This window comes from Pipistrellus kuhlii, unplaced genomic scaffold (genome assembly GCF_014108245.1).
Source record: "Pipistrellus kuhlii isolate mPipKuh1 unplaced genomic scaffold, mPipKuh1.p scaffold_m20_p_1, whole genome shotgun sequence".
Classification (NCBI taxonomy): Eukaryota; Metazoa; Chordata; class Mammalia; order Chiroptera; family Vespertilionidae; genus Pipistrellus; species Pipistrellus kuhlii.
In genome coordinates this window covers 61,424,772-61,442,554 of record NW_023425404.1, presented here as the reverse complement: position 1 = coordinate 61,442,554, position 17,783 = coordinate 61,424,772, and the positions used below count along the sequence as shown (strand labels likewise).

Below are 17,783 nucleotides of genomic sequence, written 5' to 3'. Positions count from 1 at the left end.
ATACACTTTTTAACATCTTTAAAATCAGAACATAATGACGATTAATGGTATCTTCCCATCATTATTTACCTCCTTCAATGTTATCTGCAGAATGGACACATCCTCCAGCTGACTCTTCAGGCTCACAGCCTTCCTGCTCTCCTCCTTCAGCGCTGCCCTCAGCTCATTCACTTGGCTGAGGAGGGCATCCTGGGTTGTACTCAGGATCCCCTGGTTCTGGGGCAAAAGGGAAGGTGCTCTGGGAATGGTCATGTCACTCACCAGGAGTGGACTCAGGATACCAGCCTTCCTGTCACTCCCTCATGGATGTCCCAAAGCATGGCTTTGAGGAACAGCATGTTATATTTGCAGTGTAAAGCGGCCTTGTGTTTTCACCCTAGCATTTCTCAGGAAGTATTGTTTCCCCGAGAGTGAGGATTTCCCACTCTGATAAACTGGCATTCATAATTGGAGCCTTAATTTTCCCAAGGTTCAAATTAAACCCTGGCTCCAAGTGAAGCACCACCTTTCACGGCTGCCTGCCGTTACTCTCTGAGCTATGTGAATGCTCTTTATGATGATACACTCTCCCCCTGCACCCAGCAAAATGACACGTTCATTCTAGAAGTTAAGCGTGCGTTTGTTGGCGGACACCTCTGTCGAGGAACTCTGCCTTAGTGACTTTTAAGCACGAACACTCCCCCAGCCTCATCTGTACCCCACTCTCAGCAGTGAAGAGGGCCAAGTATTTAATAGCACCAGAGAAGATCTGCAATGTTGTTACATCTTACCATCTCACATATCTTAGGAATTTGTGAGTTAATGCTATAATTCTCTCTAGCAATAGATTGAAAAACACTCTTCTAAATATTTCTCAACTCAGCTCTGATATTTTTAAAAAAATTCTTTTTGGAAACAGTGCAACAAGTAGCTTCTGATAATTCTACTAGTATCGTTTATCTTAACAGAAATGTGTGCGGTATGTGACACAATCGCTTTGATTTAGTTGGTTAAATTCTGGTGTCACGCTGCTTGAAGATGAATCCAGAATTCTTTGGGTTTCATTACTCTGATTGACCAGAAACAGATTCAAGGAATCCTTATTAAGTACCTTCTGGAGCAGAGTTTCATATGCCTGAAAGAAAAAAATAAGTATTATTCTATTGATATATCAACTTGATTTTTATTTTGATGTTTTTAACACAAATGTTTAAATATTTATTTTTTAAGTCATCATTAAAAATCCCCACATAAACTCATTTGAGTACCTGATTACTAATTGCTAATACTATCCCCTTGTGCTAGCTTGCCATATTGTTTATGAATCTAATAGACCACAACATTAAAAAAATAAAAATGAAATGCCCTGGCTGGTATGTCTCAATGATTAGCACATGTGTCAAACACAAGGCCCGCGGGCCAAATCCATCCCGCCAGGCCTTGCAATGTGGCCCGCACCGCGCTGTCATCACTGCACTCTGCTTCGTTTCCATCACAATGACAGTTTATGACAGTTCAGTAAACCATTCGGCCCGCGATTTAGGCTGGATTTTAGATTTTGGCCTCTTCTCTGATTGAGTTTGACACCCCTAGATTAGAGCATCAGCCCATGCACATAAGGGTCACAGGCTTGACTCTTGGTCAAGGGCATGTGCCTGGGTTGCAGATTTGATCCCCGCCCCGGTAGGTCAGGAGGCAGCCAATAAATGTGTTTCTCTCACATGAATGTCTCTCTCTCCCTCCCTTCCACTCTAAAAATCAATGGAAAAATATCCTCCAGTAAGGATTAACAAAAGATAATAATAATTTTTTAAATGAAGGGTCATTTATCCACATTTGCTTTGCACTTGGTGGATTATCCTAGAAAAATCTTTAGAAACTAGACATGCTTCAGAAGGTCTCTTTCCAGCTTTAAAAAAAGAAAAAACAATAATAACCAAAATAGTACCAAGTATTATTGGTTGAGCAGTTACTATGTGTTATATGTTTCTATGTGTTTCATTATATATTACATTATGATAATTATAATTGTCCTACATATATTATCTCATTTAATTATTACAGCAAATCTGATTGGTAGGTTGGATTGCCTAAACTTTAAAACTTGTTCAGACTCTAGAATCTGTGCTATTGACTATCTTATTTTACTGATAAGGGATTAAGAGGATGCAAATTTATTTTAGTATATGTGAATGAAAGCATGACTAAAAGGTAAATTGCTAAAGAAAAACGAATTGTGCCCAGCCAGGTGTGGCTCAATGGTTGAGTTTCGACCTATGAACCTCTCGCTTCATAGCTTCATAGGTTGATTCCCACCAAGGTATAAGCCTGGATTTCGGCTCAATCCCTAGTATGGGGCATGATGAATCAGTCTCTTTCATCATTGATGTTTCTATCTCTTTTGCCCTCTCCCTTCCTCTCTTAAATCAATAAAAATATATATTTTAAAAATACAGTCTAAAAAAAAAAAAAGCAGAGAGCAGACAGGGATGGCTCAGTGGTTAAGCATCGACCTATGAACCAGGAAGTCACATTTGATTCCTGGTCAGGGCACATGCCCAGGTTGCGGGCTTGGTTCCCAGAGTGGGGAGTGCAGAAGGCAGTGGATCCATGATTCTCTCTCATCATTGATGTTTCTATCTCTCTCTCCCTCTTCCTTACTCTCTGAAATTAATAAAATATTTAAAAAAAAGAAAAAAGAAAAAAGAAAAAGCCAAATTGTAAACCTACATTTTAAAAAACTGTGGATGGGAGGGAGGAAAAGGGGGAGAAAAATAGGAAATATCTGTAATACTATCAATAATAAAAAAAATATATCAAAAAATAGAATAAAAAATTGTGGATGATTGTTCACCATTTTAACTAATCTCCACCACTACCACTGACATTCAATTTAGAATGGCTTTCTTCCTCTTTTTCTTTAATGTAATGAAGGAAGAGATCAATTTTTAAAAAACCTAATCCCACAGAACAGGTATCCCTTGGTTTTTGAAGGTTCACATTGTGCCACTTAGCTTTTGTGAAAGAGCTGCATCAGGACCTGTTTTCACTAACCAGTAGGAATGCAAAGCAGATTTGCATTTCAAAGAGCATTTGCACGCTAAGGTGAAATGCAAAAATAACATCAGTGCTTGTTTCCAATGAGCCTCTATTCAGAGCACAGCAGCAGGAGTGGCACGGCCAGGCTCCTTCCCTGCAACTGCACTCAGCTTCTCAGCATCGGGCTGCCACAGCTTGAACTGTGTCTGAGAGCATCTGTTCTTTATCTCGATTTATTTTGTGCGTCTATTAGCAAATAACAGAAAAGCCTAAGAGGGTTTGTAAGGTTGTTACACAGCATAACACTGGAAGCACTTAAAATATTTCAATGGTGAAGAACAAAATAAAGATATTGTGCTTGCATTGAACGTGCCTGCGTCCACCATGCATACTATTTACAGGCAGAGAGGAAGAATCTTGGAAGCTGCAGAAGTTTCTCTTGCTTCTGCTAGTAGCAAAATCCTGTTAGTAATACTCAATAACAGATAAAATGGAAAGTCTACTGCTTGAGTGGACTGATAGGTGTGTAAAGTATGATGTATATTTATGATCTCTCTCTCTCTCTATTGATTTCAGAGAGAGGAAGGAAGAGGGAGAGAGAAATCAAAACATCAATGATGAGAATCATTGATAGGCTGCCTCCTGCATGCTCCCTACTGGGGACCGAGCCCGCAACCAGACATGTTCCCTTGGCTGGAATCGAACCTGAAACCCTTCAGTCCACAGGCTGACACTCTATGCACTGAGCCAAACCCAGCCAGGGTTTGTTCTCTTTTGTAAATATATTTTTATTTATTTCAGAGAGGAAAGGAGAGGGGAGAGAGAGAGAGAGAGAGAGAGAGAGAGAGAGAGAGAGAGAGAGAGAGAGAGAGGGAGAGAGAGGAGAGAGAGATCAGCTGCCTCACACACACATCCCCATTGGGGATAGAGCCCCAAAACTGGGCATGCACCCAACCAGGAATCAAACCAGGACTTCTTGGTTCATAGGCCAAGAAGTGAAAGAGCTGCATCAGGACCTGTTTTCACTAACCAATAGGAATGCAAAGCATTAGTATATTCCCTGAAACCCACTGAGAACATCAACTGGGCTATCATATTGTTCTTACATTTACTATTTGTTAGTGTAATTTTATTTTTTCTTTAATTAATTTTATTTTACTTTATTTTTGTACAAGGTGTCAATATTTGTTTGAAGGGCACAAATCCCAGAAAACAATAAATGTGTATAGACTCAACAATAAGTAGTATATAGTACAACAATTTGCACTACACAATTCATCTTGGGTTTCAGGGAATATATAATACTAAGGCAAGCTGGGATGTTAATATTATTTGGTTTGACTTGGTGGGTTATTTTTTGGGTCTTGAAATTCCCCCCGAATTTTCTATATAAATTTAATGGTAACTGCTTCTTGCTTTAGGCCATTTCAGCTTATAAAAGCCTTCATAAGAACACTAAACATTCAGTTAGTGGGGGAATCTGTACAGCTATTTACCTATACAACTTTAAATTATTTTCCTTTCTATATTTTCACATCCTTTAAGTGCTACCAAAATCAACCAAATCAGCCCTGGCTGGTGTGGCTCAGTTGTTTGGGCATCATTCAGTACACCAAAAGTGGAGCTTGATCCCTGGTTAGGGCACATGCCCAGATTGCAGATTCAATCTCTGATAGGGAGCATGCAGGAGGTAGCCAATCGATGTTTCCCTCTCACATTGATGTTTCTCTGTCTCTCTCTCCCTCTCCCTTCCATTCTCTCTAAAAATCAATAGAAAAGCTCTAGCCGGTTTGGCTCAGTGGATACAGTGTTGGCCTGCGGACTGAAGAGTCCCAGGTTTGATTCTGGCCAAGGGCACATACCCGGGTTTTGGGCTTGATCTCCAGTGTGGAACCTGCAGGAGGCAGCCAATCAATGATTCTCTCTCATCATTGATGTTTCTGTCTCTTTCTCTCCTTTTCTCTCCGAAATTATATATATATATATATATATATATATATATATATATATATATATATTTTTTTTTTTAATCAATGGAAAAAATTACCTCAAATGAGGATTATAAAACAAAGAAGAATGGTGCCTCTGTGGCAGATAAATGGGACTCAAAGCCTGCTCTGCCCCTTACTATTTGCATGACTTGGGTAAGTTACTTAACTTCTTTGAGGCTCAGTTCCTTCACCCATTAAATGTACTTACCTTGAGGGTTGTGGTCAGGCTTAAATGAGATCATGTCTATAAGTATCTAGTACCGAGTCCAGCACATGGAGAGTACTCAGTAAAGCTGTTCTTCTCTTCTGACCTTGACTTTCTAACTTACATTCTGCATATAATTCTTGGCTGGTACCTTAACCTTGACACAAATTAACCCCATTTACTTCCACCTTATCGGGGAGGGCTTGAGCCTTCTTCCTAATGGAAAAAGAATGGACTCTGAGTTGTGAGGTTTGGATTTGAATATCACCTATAAGTTGTGTGACCTTAGACAAATAATTTAATGTCTCTCAATTGTGGTCTCTGATGTATAAGATGGAGACAATAATGCTCAACTAATTGTTTTTCAAAAACAAAAAATAAAAACACAGCTGATGATGGCAACTCACCTCTTGAACTTCTGTTAGTTGTGCTTTTGTCGCTACCAGGATGGTATCCCTTTCATGTAAGAGCTTCTTAAGCCGAATCACCTCTATGTTCTCCTTAATAGAAGCTCTACAGAAAGAAGATAGGCTAACATATTCTGTCTGTGAAAGGACAAAGTTAAGCATCTTTTACCCCTGACTCTGCACCAGTAAGAATCCCTTCCTCTTGCTTCTTATCTGCCTCTCTCTCTAACAACACACCAGAAATAGGAAGTGTATACACACTCCCATAATAATCTCATTTCTCCCATTTCCCCTCATACCAGCTGAGATTTGAGAGACTACCAACTTTAAATTCAGTGCTCTGAGAAGACATAACAGCTATTTTTTTCTCAAAAATTTTGTAATTGATTTTTAAGAGAAAGGAAGGGAGAGAGACAGAAACATTAATGTGAGAGGGAAACATGGATTGGCTGCCTCCTGCATATCCCCCACTAGGGACTCAGCCCACAACCCAGGCATGTCCCCTGACCGGAAATCAAGCTGGCAACCTTTTGGTACATGGGATAATGCCTAACAAACCAACCAACAGTTATGTTTATAGCAGTTTCATTCATAATTGCCAAAAGTTGGAAGCAACCAAATTGTCCTTCAGAAAGTGAATGGAAATTGTGGTATATTCAGATAATGAAACATTATTTGGTGCTAAAAAGAAACAAATTATCAACCAATGTCACTCAAATAAATTTAGTGAAAATAATAATAAAGAAATGAGCTATCAAGCCTGAAAACACGTGTAGTAAATTTAAATAGAAGCCGATCTGAAAAGGCTACATACTGTATGTTTCCAACTATACAACATTCTGGACAATGACAAAATCACAGAGACAGCAAAAAGATCTGTGACATCAGGGGTAAGAAGATAGGAAGGAATGAATAAGCAGAGCACAGAGGATTTTTAGGGTAGTGAAACTATTCTGTATGATACCATAATGACGAATACACATAATTATACATTTTTTGTTATTTTTATTGATTTCAGAGAGGATGGGAGTAGAGAGAGAAACATCAATGATGAGAGAGAATCACTGATCAATTGCCTCCTGAATGGCCCCCCACTGGGGATTGAGCTCACAACCCAGGCACATGCCCTTGTCCAGGATCCTTCAGTTCACAGGCCGATACTCTATCCACGGAGCCAACTGGCTAGGGCTCATTATACATTTGTACAATAGAATGTACAACACATTGCCCAGCTGGCATGGCTTAGTGGTTGGGTATCAACCTATGAACCAGGAGGTCACAGTTCGATTCCTAGTCAGGGCATCTGCCGGGGTTGCAGGCTTGATCCCCAGTAGGGGGCCTGTAGGCAACCAATCAATGATTCTCTCTCATCATTGATGTTTCTCTCTCTCCCTTTCCCTTCTCTCTGAAGTCAATAAAAATATTTTTTTCAAAGAATATATAATACAAAGAATGAACCCTAAGGTAAACTATGGACTTTTGGTGATAGTGATATGTCAGCATAAGATCATCCACTATAACAAATGTACTACTCTGGTGTGGATGTTGCCAGTATAGAGGTAACATGGGGGGGGGGTTATGGGAAATATCTGTACTTTCTGCTCAATTTTGTTGTGAAACTAAAACTACTCTAAAAAATAAAGACTAGCCCTGGCCAGTTTGGCTCAGTGGATAGAGCACTGGTCTGTGGACTGAGGGTCCCAGGTTCTATTCCTGTCAAGGGCACATGCCTAGGTTATGAGCTCAACCCTCTAGGGGGCGTGCAGGAGGCAGTAAATCAATGATTCTCATCATTGATATGTCTATCTCTCTTTTCCTCTCTGAAATCAATAAAAATATTTTTAAAAATAAATTTAAAAAATAAAGAAATGGATTAACCTAAAGGGGATGCTTATGTATAACTAGAGGCCCAGTGCATGAATTTGTGCACGGGTGGGGTCCAGCCAGCCCAGCCCCAATCAGGGCAGATCAGGACTGGGCCTGTCGGGAGGAGGAGATGGCAGGAGGTTGGCCAGCTGGCCTGCCCTGATTGGGACCCAATCTGGGCTGGGCCAGCTAGGGAGAGGGGCCAAAAGCAATTGTCCGAGGGCCCTGCCCCCAATTGAAATTGGGGGGCCAATTAGGTACAGGGCCAGTCAGCTGATTCTGCCCCCAAATGGGGTCGGCGGGCAGATCTGGGGTAGGGCTGAGTGGGGGAGGGGCTGTAGGTGATTGGCCAGCCAGCCCCACCCCCTGATCAGGCCAGTTCACTGGCCACAGTGGGCATCATAGTGACCGGTCATAGGGCATTCTGGTCATTATGGATGCTGGCTTTTTAAATATATAGATAGATTTGTTGCTTTACTTTGTTGAAGAAAAACTATTTCATTCTCATCACCAGATAGAGGTGGATTCTCAGCCCTTATCCTGGAGAACTGTTTTTATTTATCAGTCTCAGAGGAAAAAAGAATGCTTGAAAGTAACTTTAGTTTTATCAGAGGAAAAAAGAATGCTTGAAAGTAACTTTAGTTTTAAAACTAAAGTTACTTTCAAGCATTCTTTTTTCCTCTGAGACTGATAAAAGGTACAAATAAGAATCTCTTGCTTTTTCAGTTCATTATGGCTTGCGGCATGGAATGCTCTACTCTTACCGAAGCTCTGTGGCCTTCTGAGAGCATTCCAAAGAGCTTCTCTGTTCAAAATCTTCATCTTTGGACCACATCTTCTCAGGAGACTTGGATGGTTCTCCCACTTGCATAGTATTGCTAGTCATAATGTGAGTACTGTTAGGCATGCATAAACCAATGAGTTTATTCATAATTATGACTTTGCTGAAAGAAATTATACTTTTAGAATTAGGAACATTAAGCACAAAAAGAAGAAATAGAAACTTTGTCACAGAAGGTGAAGTTGAGAATTGGGCTTTTACGTATATAAAAAGAATTCAGAGGAATTAGTGATCTTATTATGTGTGGAAGATAATCTGAGAAAGGATAACTTTTAAGTTCAAACAGAAATATAAATAAATTATGACTTAAGGAATAAAAATATAAAGAGAAAAAGAGGGAAAACCTTCAGTTAAGGAAAGGCCTTTGTTTTCCTTTCCTTAAAAGAAGAGAGGTGCTTATTTCCCATTTTTAAGCAATGAAGCTAGAATTTGACCTAGGATTGACTTTCATCTTCTTCTGCTATGCTGACAATCTCAAAAATAACAACATCCACTTGTTCCTAAATGGTGTATTTTTTTCAATTAAAGCTGAAAGAGTTACCATGCAGGACAAATGAAAAGAACTCACAGTTCGCTGGGTTCCCTGGATATTTTATCTCTGTTTTTCTCATTTGTCACATGCTCCTTGAATGTGGGAGGGGCTGTGTAGCTCAGCCTGTCTCTTGGCTCTGAAAGTTGAGAGAGATGATGCAGACCAGCAACAGATTTCTCTAGAATACCAAGTGCTAGAATGGGAACACCAAGTGTTGGGAGTAGGGAGCCTTGAGCCTGGGGGAAATCTTTATACGAACACTGATCCTAGAGGAGTTCTCAGTCTTTACCCTTGCATAGGTATGTGACTACAGAATTTTAAGTCAACAGGACTCTCAAGTAAGTGAGTATAAATGCAGAGAAGATACAAGTTTATTCAGGGCAGGAACTCTATGTCTAACTCTAATGCCTCTTTAGTTCTAGTGTCTGGCATGTAATTGGTACTCAGTAATGCTGAAGTTAAACTGAAGTGAAATTTAGACTTTAGTTTTTCTACTTTTAGCCATTTTTGCAAAGATTTGGTCGGTTCCAATAGGGAGCTTGGAAATAGAGGAGCATACTAAACAAAAGTTAACATTGTGCCCCCCAGGGTAAAGATACTCCATCCCCATGGATCTAAATCAGGGCTTTAAGTCACTAAGTGAAAAAAATTTACACACAAAATTTTACTTAAGTCAATGTTGGGTTTCATAGCAGCCAGAGACTCTTTGCCGCTTGGAAAACTGGAAGAAGATAAATTGCAGCTCCTCACTCACAGCTGAGTTCTAGGCCTGGACTTCAGGAATGGGCCTTAGGTATCTCTGAGCTCATGCAACGGTTTGCAAAGTTTTGTCTGTGTGCTGTGCATTTTTCCTGGGAGCAGGCCTCACTTTGATTATGGTTTCAAAGAAATCCACTTCCCCCGCAGAAGGCTAAGAAGCCCAGGTTTAGGCTGAGAGTCCCAGAGTGACCTATCTTAAGATCATTGCAGCTTACTACTGAGCAGCACCTCCGTGTTATCTCTATGTCTGTCTTCCAGGCCCGCTGCAGAACGAGACCCACACATTTCCGCTTCTGTTGTCTGATTCTGCACTCAGCAATATTTCCGGATGAACTGAGAATTCTGAACCCGACATCCCATTCAGGAGAAAGAAAATAAAAACAAAACAAAAACAAACGAACAAGAAAAACCTTTTGGGGAGGTAGAGAGGAAGGAGAACAAAAGAATAAAATGTGGTGGTGGGCGGAATAAAGCGGTGAGGAGGAAGATGTGGCTGGCCACCCGGCCTTGCCCGGTGCTGCAGGCCCTGGGGCCAGCCCTGAGCCTCACCGCGCCGAGCCTTCTCCGGCGCCTGGGCGCCCGCGCTGTGGAGCTGTCTTTGTCCCGCAAGCACCCGGGGCTGCGTGCGGTGGGATCCGGGGGCGCCCCGGCGCTGGAACTGTTGTTGGGGCGCCGGCATCAGGGGGCGCTGGTGCTTAGAGGGATGCTGCCGCTGCCCCGCATCCCGCCTCTGCCTGGCCGGCTCTGACAGCTGCTCCCGGGTGGCCACCTTTGCCCTCAGGTCCCAGCCTGCAGCTGTCAACCGCAGCAAGGCTGTCCTCATCCTAGGGGCAAAAATAGAGTGGGTGGCCTGTGACTTCTGTTTCTACAGTTTGTTTGGTAGCAAATAATCTGAATTGATCTGTGATATTAATTTTTTTGTTGTTGTTAATCCCCACTCGAGGATATTTTTCAATTGGTTTTTAGAGAGAGGGAAAGATTGAAAGAAATGGAGTTGACCATTTTTGACATTTAAATTATTTTCAAACTCAGGAAAATGAATTCTTTTTGGTTTAGTGTCATGCAGGCTCGGTGTAGATACAGCTTTTAAAGACTTAAGGAGAACTCGAGGTACCTTTTGATCTCATCCTGTTGCTTCCAAGAAAGCTTCTTTAACAACATGTGTTCTTCACGAAGACGAAACAAACTGTCCTCTGTTTCTTCCTGGCTCATTTTGCTCAAAGGTGGTTGAATTTTAATATTCTTACCTAAAGTCCCAGGAGAGGGTAAATGGAGATTATTTTTACAAGCCATTTAAAAAACCCATCAGGTCTTTCATCACATTCTGTCCGGAGGGCTTAAATCTATCTTATGTGAAGTACTTTAGAGGAAATGAAGTTTATGAAATGTATACTAATGGATCTCTTTATTATTCCATGTCACTCCTGAGTAAGGAATATCATTCCATATCATTCGAGCATGAGGTATGACTCAACTTACTGTCTAGAAAGTACATTCTCTTAAGAAATATGAGATAGGGCTGTTAAACTACTTAATTTTCCATTTATTATTCTATTTTTTTCTCCTTATTAGATAATTTGGACCTAGACAAGGATTGTGGCCACAACCATCTTTAAATCTCTCATAAGGAAAAGGATAGAAACCTTTCTTAATTACCAAGCATCCTCTCATTTGTTTTTGTGGTCTGGAAAAACTGCCCCAAACTGCCTCTGAACAGAGCTTCTGCTGGGTCTAATCAGAGGAAACTAGAGCATGCTCTTCAGTGTGTGAGTGTTCACTGGCCCAGGGATGGCTCTGATCTTAAGGGAATTATTCTAAAAGCACAGAGCTCAAAATACAGCTCCTTCTCTGGAAGAAAGAGAGCTCAGACCTTTAGTCTCAGAACCACTTTAGCCTCCACTATCATCACCTCTCTAATCTGTCCTTTGGAAATGATGACAAGTACAGCAGGAAAGAAAGATAGAAACATCAATAATGAGAGAAAATCATCAATCAGCTGCCTCCTGCACACCCTCAACTGGAGATCAAGCCCAAAACCCAAGCATGTGCCATGACTGGGAATCGAACTGTGACTCCTGGTTCATGGGTTGACACTCAATTATTAGCCATACCAGGTAGGTGACAATGCTTCTCTCTCACCCCCCCCTCTCATTCTCTCTCCCCCACTCATGCCTCTCTATCTAAAATCAATACAAAATATATTCTCAGATGAGGATTAAAATAAGTAAGTAATAAGTAAAAAGCATCCATCCTCAGGCATTGTATTTACCTTTTGATGCTGGTATCATTGGAGATATCAAATCTATGTCCCTGACAAGTTCTTTAATGTATTTTCCACCAGGAGGTGTGATGTCATATCAGTTCTCAAGCTGTAAGTGATTCCAGAGGACACTGAAATTAAAAAACAAAAGCCCAGCAAATTACATGCTTCTGTAGGTTGCACTTAAGTCTTAAGTTGTAGCAGGAATTTCTCTACACTTTCATGATAGTATTTTACACATCAGAGCCTGTTTAAAAAATAAATATTTTTGCTCTAACCAGTTTGGCTCAGTGGATAGGGCCAAAAATCAATAAAATATATTTTTGCTCTAACCAGTTTGGCTCAGTGGGTAGAGCGTTGGCCTGCAAACTCAAGGGGCTCAGGTTCGATTCTGGTCAGGGGCGCATGCCCAGGTTGTGGACTCTATCCTCAGTAAGGGATTGCTGTAGGCAGCCAATCAGTGATCCTCTCTCATCATCATTGATGTTTCTATCTCTCTCTCCCTCTCCTTTTCCTCTCTGTAAAAAAATCACACACACACACACACACACACACACATATATATATATATATATATATATATATATATATATATATATTTTATTTTATTTTATTTTTTTTTCAGGGAGGAATAGAGAGTCAGAAACATTGATCAGCTGCCTCCTACATACTTCCTACTGGTTATGTGCCTGCAACCAAGGTATATGCCCTTGACCAGAATCTGCTCTATCCACTGAACCAAACTGGCTAGGGCTATCATAGCCTTTAAAAAAAATAAATAAATAATATGCTGAAGCCAGTTTAGCTCAATGGATAGAGCGTCGGCTTGGGGACTGAAGGGTCCCAGGTTTGATTCCGGTGAAGGGCATGTACCTTGGTTGCGGGCATATCCCCAGTAGGGGGTGTGCAAGAGGCAGCTGATCGATGACTCTCTCTCATCGATGTTTCTAACTCTCTATCTCTCTCCCTTTCTGTCTGTACAAAATCAATTATATATATATATATATATATATATATATATATATATATATATTGATTTCAGAGAGGAAGCGAGAGATAGAAACATCAACTATGAGAATCATTGACTGCCTGTCTCCTGCATGCCCCCTAATGGGAATTGAGCCCTCAACCAAGGCATGTGCCCTTGACTGGAATCGAACCTGGGACCATTCAGTCCACAGGCCAACGCTCTATCCACTGAGCTGAACTAGCCAGGTCAACATTAACATTTTATTTATAAGACAATTTAACTTGAATTGTGTCATTCACATTCTGTTCTGCAATGTTTCATTTTTTAAAACCACAGTAAGCGGAGAACCTCTTCCCAGTTACATAATTTTAAATGGGTCTATACCGATTTCTTATTTTAAGGAAGCTGAGCAATCACCCAAAAGTTTATGTGCTTTCAAATGTTAGTCAACAATCCTAGGATTAAAACAGAATTGAAGCAACCAAAGAAACAATTTTGTTTTAAAAGGTATCTCACATTTAAGATCGCGTTTGTGGTTTTGCTAAATTACCCTGTCTTCCCAGCCTCCTTCTGTGGAGAAGTAATATGAAAGAGAAAGAAGAGGTAACTGCATCACAGGCCTGGCCCTCTGGATCAAAAGCCATTTGCAAAAAAACGGAGCAGTAGCCCTAACTGGTTTGGCTCAGTGGATAGAGCATCGGCCTATGGACTGAAGTGTCCCAGGTTCCATTCTGGTCAAGGGCATGTACCTTGGTCTCGGGCACATCCCCAGTAGAGGGTGTGCAGGAGGCAGCTGATCAATGTTTTTCTCTCATTGATGTTTCTGGCTCTCTATCCCTCTCCCTTCCTCTCTGTAAAAAAAATCAATAATATATATATATATATATATATATATATATATATATATATATATATATATTTAAAATGGAGCTGTAGTGGAAGAAGAAATGCTGTAGTTCTTTAATGGCTGGGCCCAGAGAAGATGGCTTTGGTTATGACCATTTAAAAATACACCACCAAAGCTGTGGAGCAACTGAACAGTAGCAGTTACACTGAAATCAAAGAAGCTCTAAAAATGAAATGGAGTTTATAAAGAATGTCAGAAAAGAAAACCCAGGAGAGACTGACAGTGAAGGAGTGAGGAAGAAACATCCTAAATCCAATGAAATGGCCAGATTTAATCTCTCAGGGAAAAAGGAGAAAATATAAGGAAGGAGGCTTTATTTATCATTTAAACTCAGTGGAATGAAAGATTAAAAGAATTCCCTTGCAGTCCTGGACAGATAGCATAGTTGGTTGGAGTGTTATCCCCATACATCAAAGTTTTGGGTTCAATCCCCAGTTAGGACACATGAATAGGAATCAACCAATGAATACATCTGTAAGTGGAACAACAAATTGATGTTTCTCTCTCTTTCAAATTAATTTTTTTTTTAAAGAATTCCCACCCAGTTGGAATGGCTCAGTGGTTGAGCATCAACCTATGAACCAGGAAGTCATGATATATATAATAATTATTTTATTTATTTGTATCAGAGAGGAAGGGAGAGGGAGAGAGACAGAAACATGAATGATGAAAGAGAGCCCTGATTGGTTTGGTTCAGTGGATAGAGCATTGGCCTGCAGACTGAAAGAGCCCAGGTTGGATTCCAGTTAAGGGCATGTACCTTGGTTGTGGGCACATCCCCAGTGGGCAGTGTGCAGGAGGCAGCTGATTGATGTTTCTCTCTCATCGATGTTTCTAATTCTCTATCCCTCTTCCTTCCTCAAAATAAATAAATAAATAAATAATAAAAAATATATTTTTAAAAATGTTGAGAGAGAATTATTGATCAGCTGCCTTCTACGTGCCCCACACTGGTGACCAAGCCCAAAACCTGGGCATGTACCCTGACTGGAATTGAACACTGAGCCATGCTGGCTCGACAAGGCTATAAACTCTTTGGAGAATATCTTTGTATGTATATTGCCTAACACAGTACCTGCTGTCTGCAGACATATAATAATTTTTCAGCAGGTGTGGTATTACAACATTGTATTGTGACAATCACTGTTTTTCTTTTTATAATTGGTTTTAGTGATTTTTACAACATTTTAACCCCCTTACCTTTTGAGAACCCAGTGAGATGAGAGCCATAAAGGTATCACAGATCTGAGTAGGAGAGAGAAGGAGGAAAAAAATTTCAAAAAGCAGGTGACAAATCTGCTTAAGGGAATGTCAAAGGAATATCAGTAGCATTTTTTAAAAATACATTTTTATTGATTTCAGAGAGGAAGGGAGAAGGAGAGAGATAAAAACGTCAATGATGAGAGAGAATCATTGCTTGGCTGTCTCCTGCATGCCCCCCCACTGGGGACCGAGCCCTAACCTGGAACCCTTCAGTTTGCAGGCTCATGCTCTATCCACTGAGCCAAACCAGCTAGGGCAGTAACATTTTAATAGGTATAGGAAATAATGCTGCAAAAATATTCCTATCCTTAGAGCGTCGGCCTGCGAACTGAAAGGTCCTGGGTTCGATTCCGGGCAAGAGCACTGCGGGCATGTCCCCAGTGGGGGCTGTGCAAGAGGCAGCTGATTGATGATTCTCTCTCATCGATGTTTCTGACTCTCTATCCCTCTCTCTTCCTCTCTGTGAAAAATTAATAAAATATATATAAATATATATATATATATATTCCTATCCTTTAAAAATTCAAGGGATAAGTAGGCAATATAAGTAGGAGAAGTGTTTTAACATTTCAATTTAATGTAGATTAGAGATTTAAGATTTCCTGTCTAAGGAATTAACTTTAACAGTTCCAATAAATATTCAAGTCTCTATGCAGTTGAGTTGAAGGTTTGGGGGAGGAGGTGACAAATTATGAAGAGATCCTTGAAGAGAATAGTTTTCAGTGAGTTAGGGAACCTAGGAGGAGCTGATTTTATGTAAGAGGACAGAGGCAAATGAGAAGCAAGCACTGAGAAAGATACTTGGAACAGAGCTGAAGAAAGATTGTGAAGGAAAATGTAGCTTCCATAATTGAATTGTACGAATGCTCGTAAAGGATGGTAGGAGCTCCTGGAATTTGGATTGAACTTAATTTGACAAATACTATTGTGTGTCCATTTTGTTCAGTTGCTACTAAAAGACAAATAGAGCCCTTGCTCTCAGGAAGTGAATAATTAGGAGGAAAAATGAGCCCTGGCCGGTTTGTCTTGGTGGTTAGAGCATTGACCTGCATACTGAAGGGTCGCTAATATGATTCCTAGTCAAGAGCATGTACCTTTGTTGCAGGTCCCCCAGCCCCAGTAGGGATGTGTGTGAGAGACCAATGATGTGGGTCTCTCTCTTCCTCCTCTCTCCCTTCCACTGTTTCTAGAAATTAATGGGGGGGAAATATCCTTAGGTGAGGATTTATAAAAAAAAAAAAGGGGGGGGGGGAGGGGCAGTGAGAAAAACACGTATTTAACTGTGAGGTAAAATATATACAGTCAATCAGAGAAAAACAAAACAAAGAGAGAGAGGAAAGAAAGACTGAGACTTACATTCACTTGACGGCTCAGATAAAGCATTATGGAGAGAGGGTTGTTGGAGTCTAGGAGGGGTTTTGGCAGGTTCCATACAGAGGACAGTTTGAATAGAGTCAGAGCTGGGCAAAGAGCAGAATGGTCTTGCACAATAGCAGGGAGCCATGACGAGTTTAAGAAAGAGTTGTGAGAATTTAAGTGCATATTTTGGAAGACCTTGCATTTAAAATAGAGGTGTTCTATTCATTCTGTCAACATGGCCAGCAATTTATATATTCTGAGCAAAAGAGCATTCAAGTAAGAGCAGTAAAAGAGCTTTAGGAAGGTTCATCTGCTGTTAATTAAAAAGACTGGCAGAGAGGAGGAGTGTTAAGAGGATAGATATTGCCATGGTTCTGGCAAGAAGCTTTGAAATAGCAGGAGTAGTGGGGTGGGGTAAGGGTGGCTGAGTGGGATGAATCACAAAGACCCCAAGGAAGGAGAAACAAAAGACTTGACAATTAGTTGGATGTAGGATGGAATAAAGAGGGCGACAGGATTAAAGGTGACCTAATGATGCTGTGCCTAATGCCTGGGAGATTGGTGGTACAATAAAAAATAAAAATAAAAAAAGAATAAATTATTTCACTGTTCTCAAAAACACCCCATGGAAAGAAATAGGAGATCATAAATATGTATTAGAGATAAACTTACAGTTTCTGCTTCCTCCAGAGAGTCTGCTCTAATTCTTTTCTCGGACTTTGGTGGTGTCCTCTAGAATCCTCTTGTCTGCCTGGCTTATTAAGAGAGGAGTTAATACAGTTCTGTTTAGCTCTTAAGATGTTAACTCCTTGTAGAGCAGAGCTTGAAGGCTATGCTTTCTCTCTATGCATATTGCAGTTGGAGAAGGAGCACCTAAAAGAATTCTTAATACACCAATTTCTCAACTAAAACTAAAGCTGAAAACATCTGTTTCTTTTGAGATTAATAGAAATTTGTTGGTGTTAGTAGGATGACCTGTAAATCTCTCCCTGAAGGGTAACAACAGGGGGAGATTTTTCTGGAGCCCTGAGACCTCTTAGAAGAGAACAAACCATGCTCCACTAGCGGGATCAATGTGCCAGAATCCTTTCAAGGAAAAGAGTGTAAGGTATATCTTCCACTGAACTGTGACCATAGTTTCCAAACCAAACGCTGGGATGTAATTATGCAACAACAGGAACTGATCTTTGAAAATAAGAAGTTCTTTAAAATCCTGCATGGCTGGCTAGTCACTGCATTCATATTATACACTAAGTGGAATATGGTCTCATTTGTTACATGAAATTCTACCTTTTAAGCACTCATTGTGTGCCCTGGGAAAGCTCCCATTCTGATTACTGGCATGAAAGGCAGAGGTTCCCAGCAGGGTAAGAAAATATTTACTGGGCTTGTATGATTTCCCTAT

The 17,783-nt window shown here is 40.5% G+C and overlaps 1 protein-coding gene across 2 annotated transcripts in view; it reads right to left on the bottom strand.

Moving 5' to 3' along the window:
- Nucleotides 1–17,148, bottom strand: part of RPGRIP1 (RPGR interacting protein 1) — a 62,415-nt gene extending 45,267 nt beyond the window's left edge. Inside the window, exons 1-9 of one of the 2 annotated variants that reach the window (XM_045584248.1) lie at nucleotides 17,051–17,148; nucleotides 11,889–12,010; nucleotides 10,734–10,866; nucleotides 10,169–10,443; nucleotides 8,897–8,996; nucleotides 8,252–8,383; nucleotides 5,622–5,727; nucleotides 1,091–1,114; nucleotides 70–216 (exon numbers count right to left, since the gene is read on the bottom strand). In XM_045584248.1, coding sequence (XP_045440204.1) covers nucleotides 70–216; nucleotides 1,091–1,114; nucleotides 5,622–5,727; nucleotides 8,252–8,383; nucleotides 8,897–8,996; nucleotides 10,169–10,443; nucleotides 10,734–10,866; nucleotides 11,889–11,907 — 936 coding nt within the window. In that variant the 5' untranslated portion in view covers nucleotides 11,908–12,010; nucleotides 17,051–17,148. Of the gene's footprint in view, nucleotides 1–69; nucleotides 217–1,090; nucleotides 1,115–5,621; nucleotides 5,728–8,251; nucleotides 8,641–8,896; nucleotides 8,997–10,168; nucleotides 10,444–10,733; nucleotides 10,867–11,888; nucleotides 12,011–17,050 lie in introns of those variants that run through there. The other variant, XM_036448314.2, reaches the window with a different exon arrangement.
- Nucleotides 17,149–17,783: the final 635 nt, after the last annotated feature.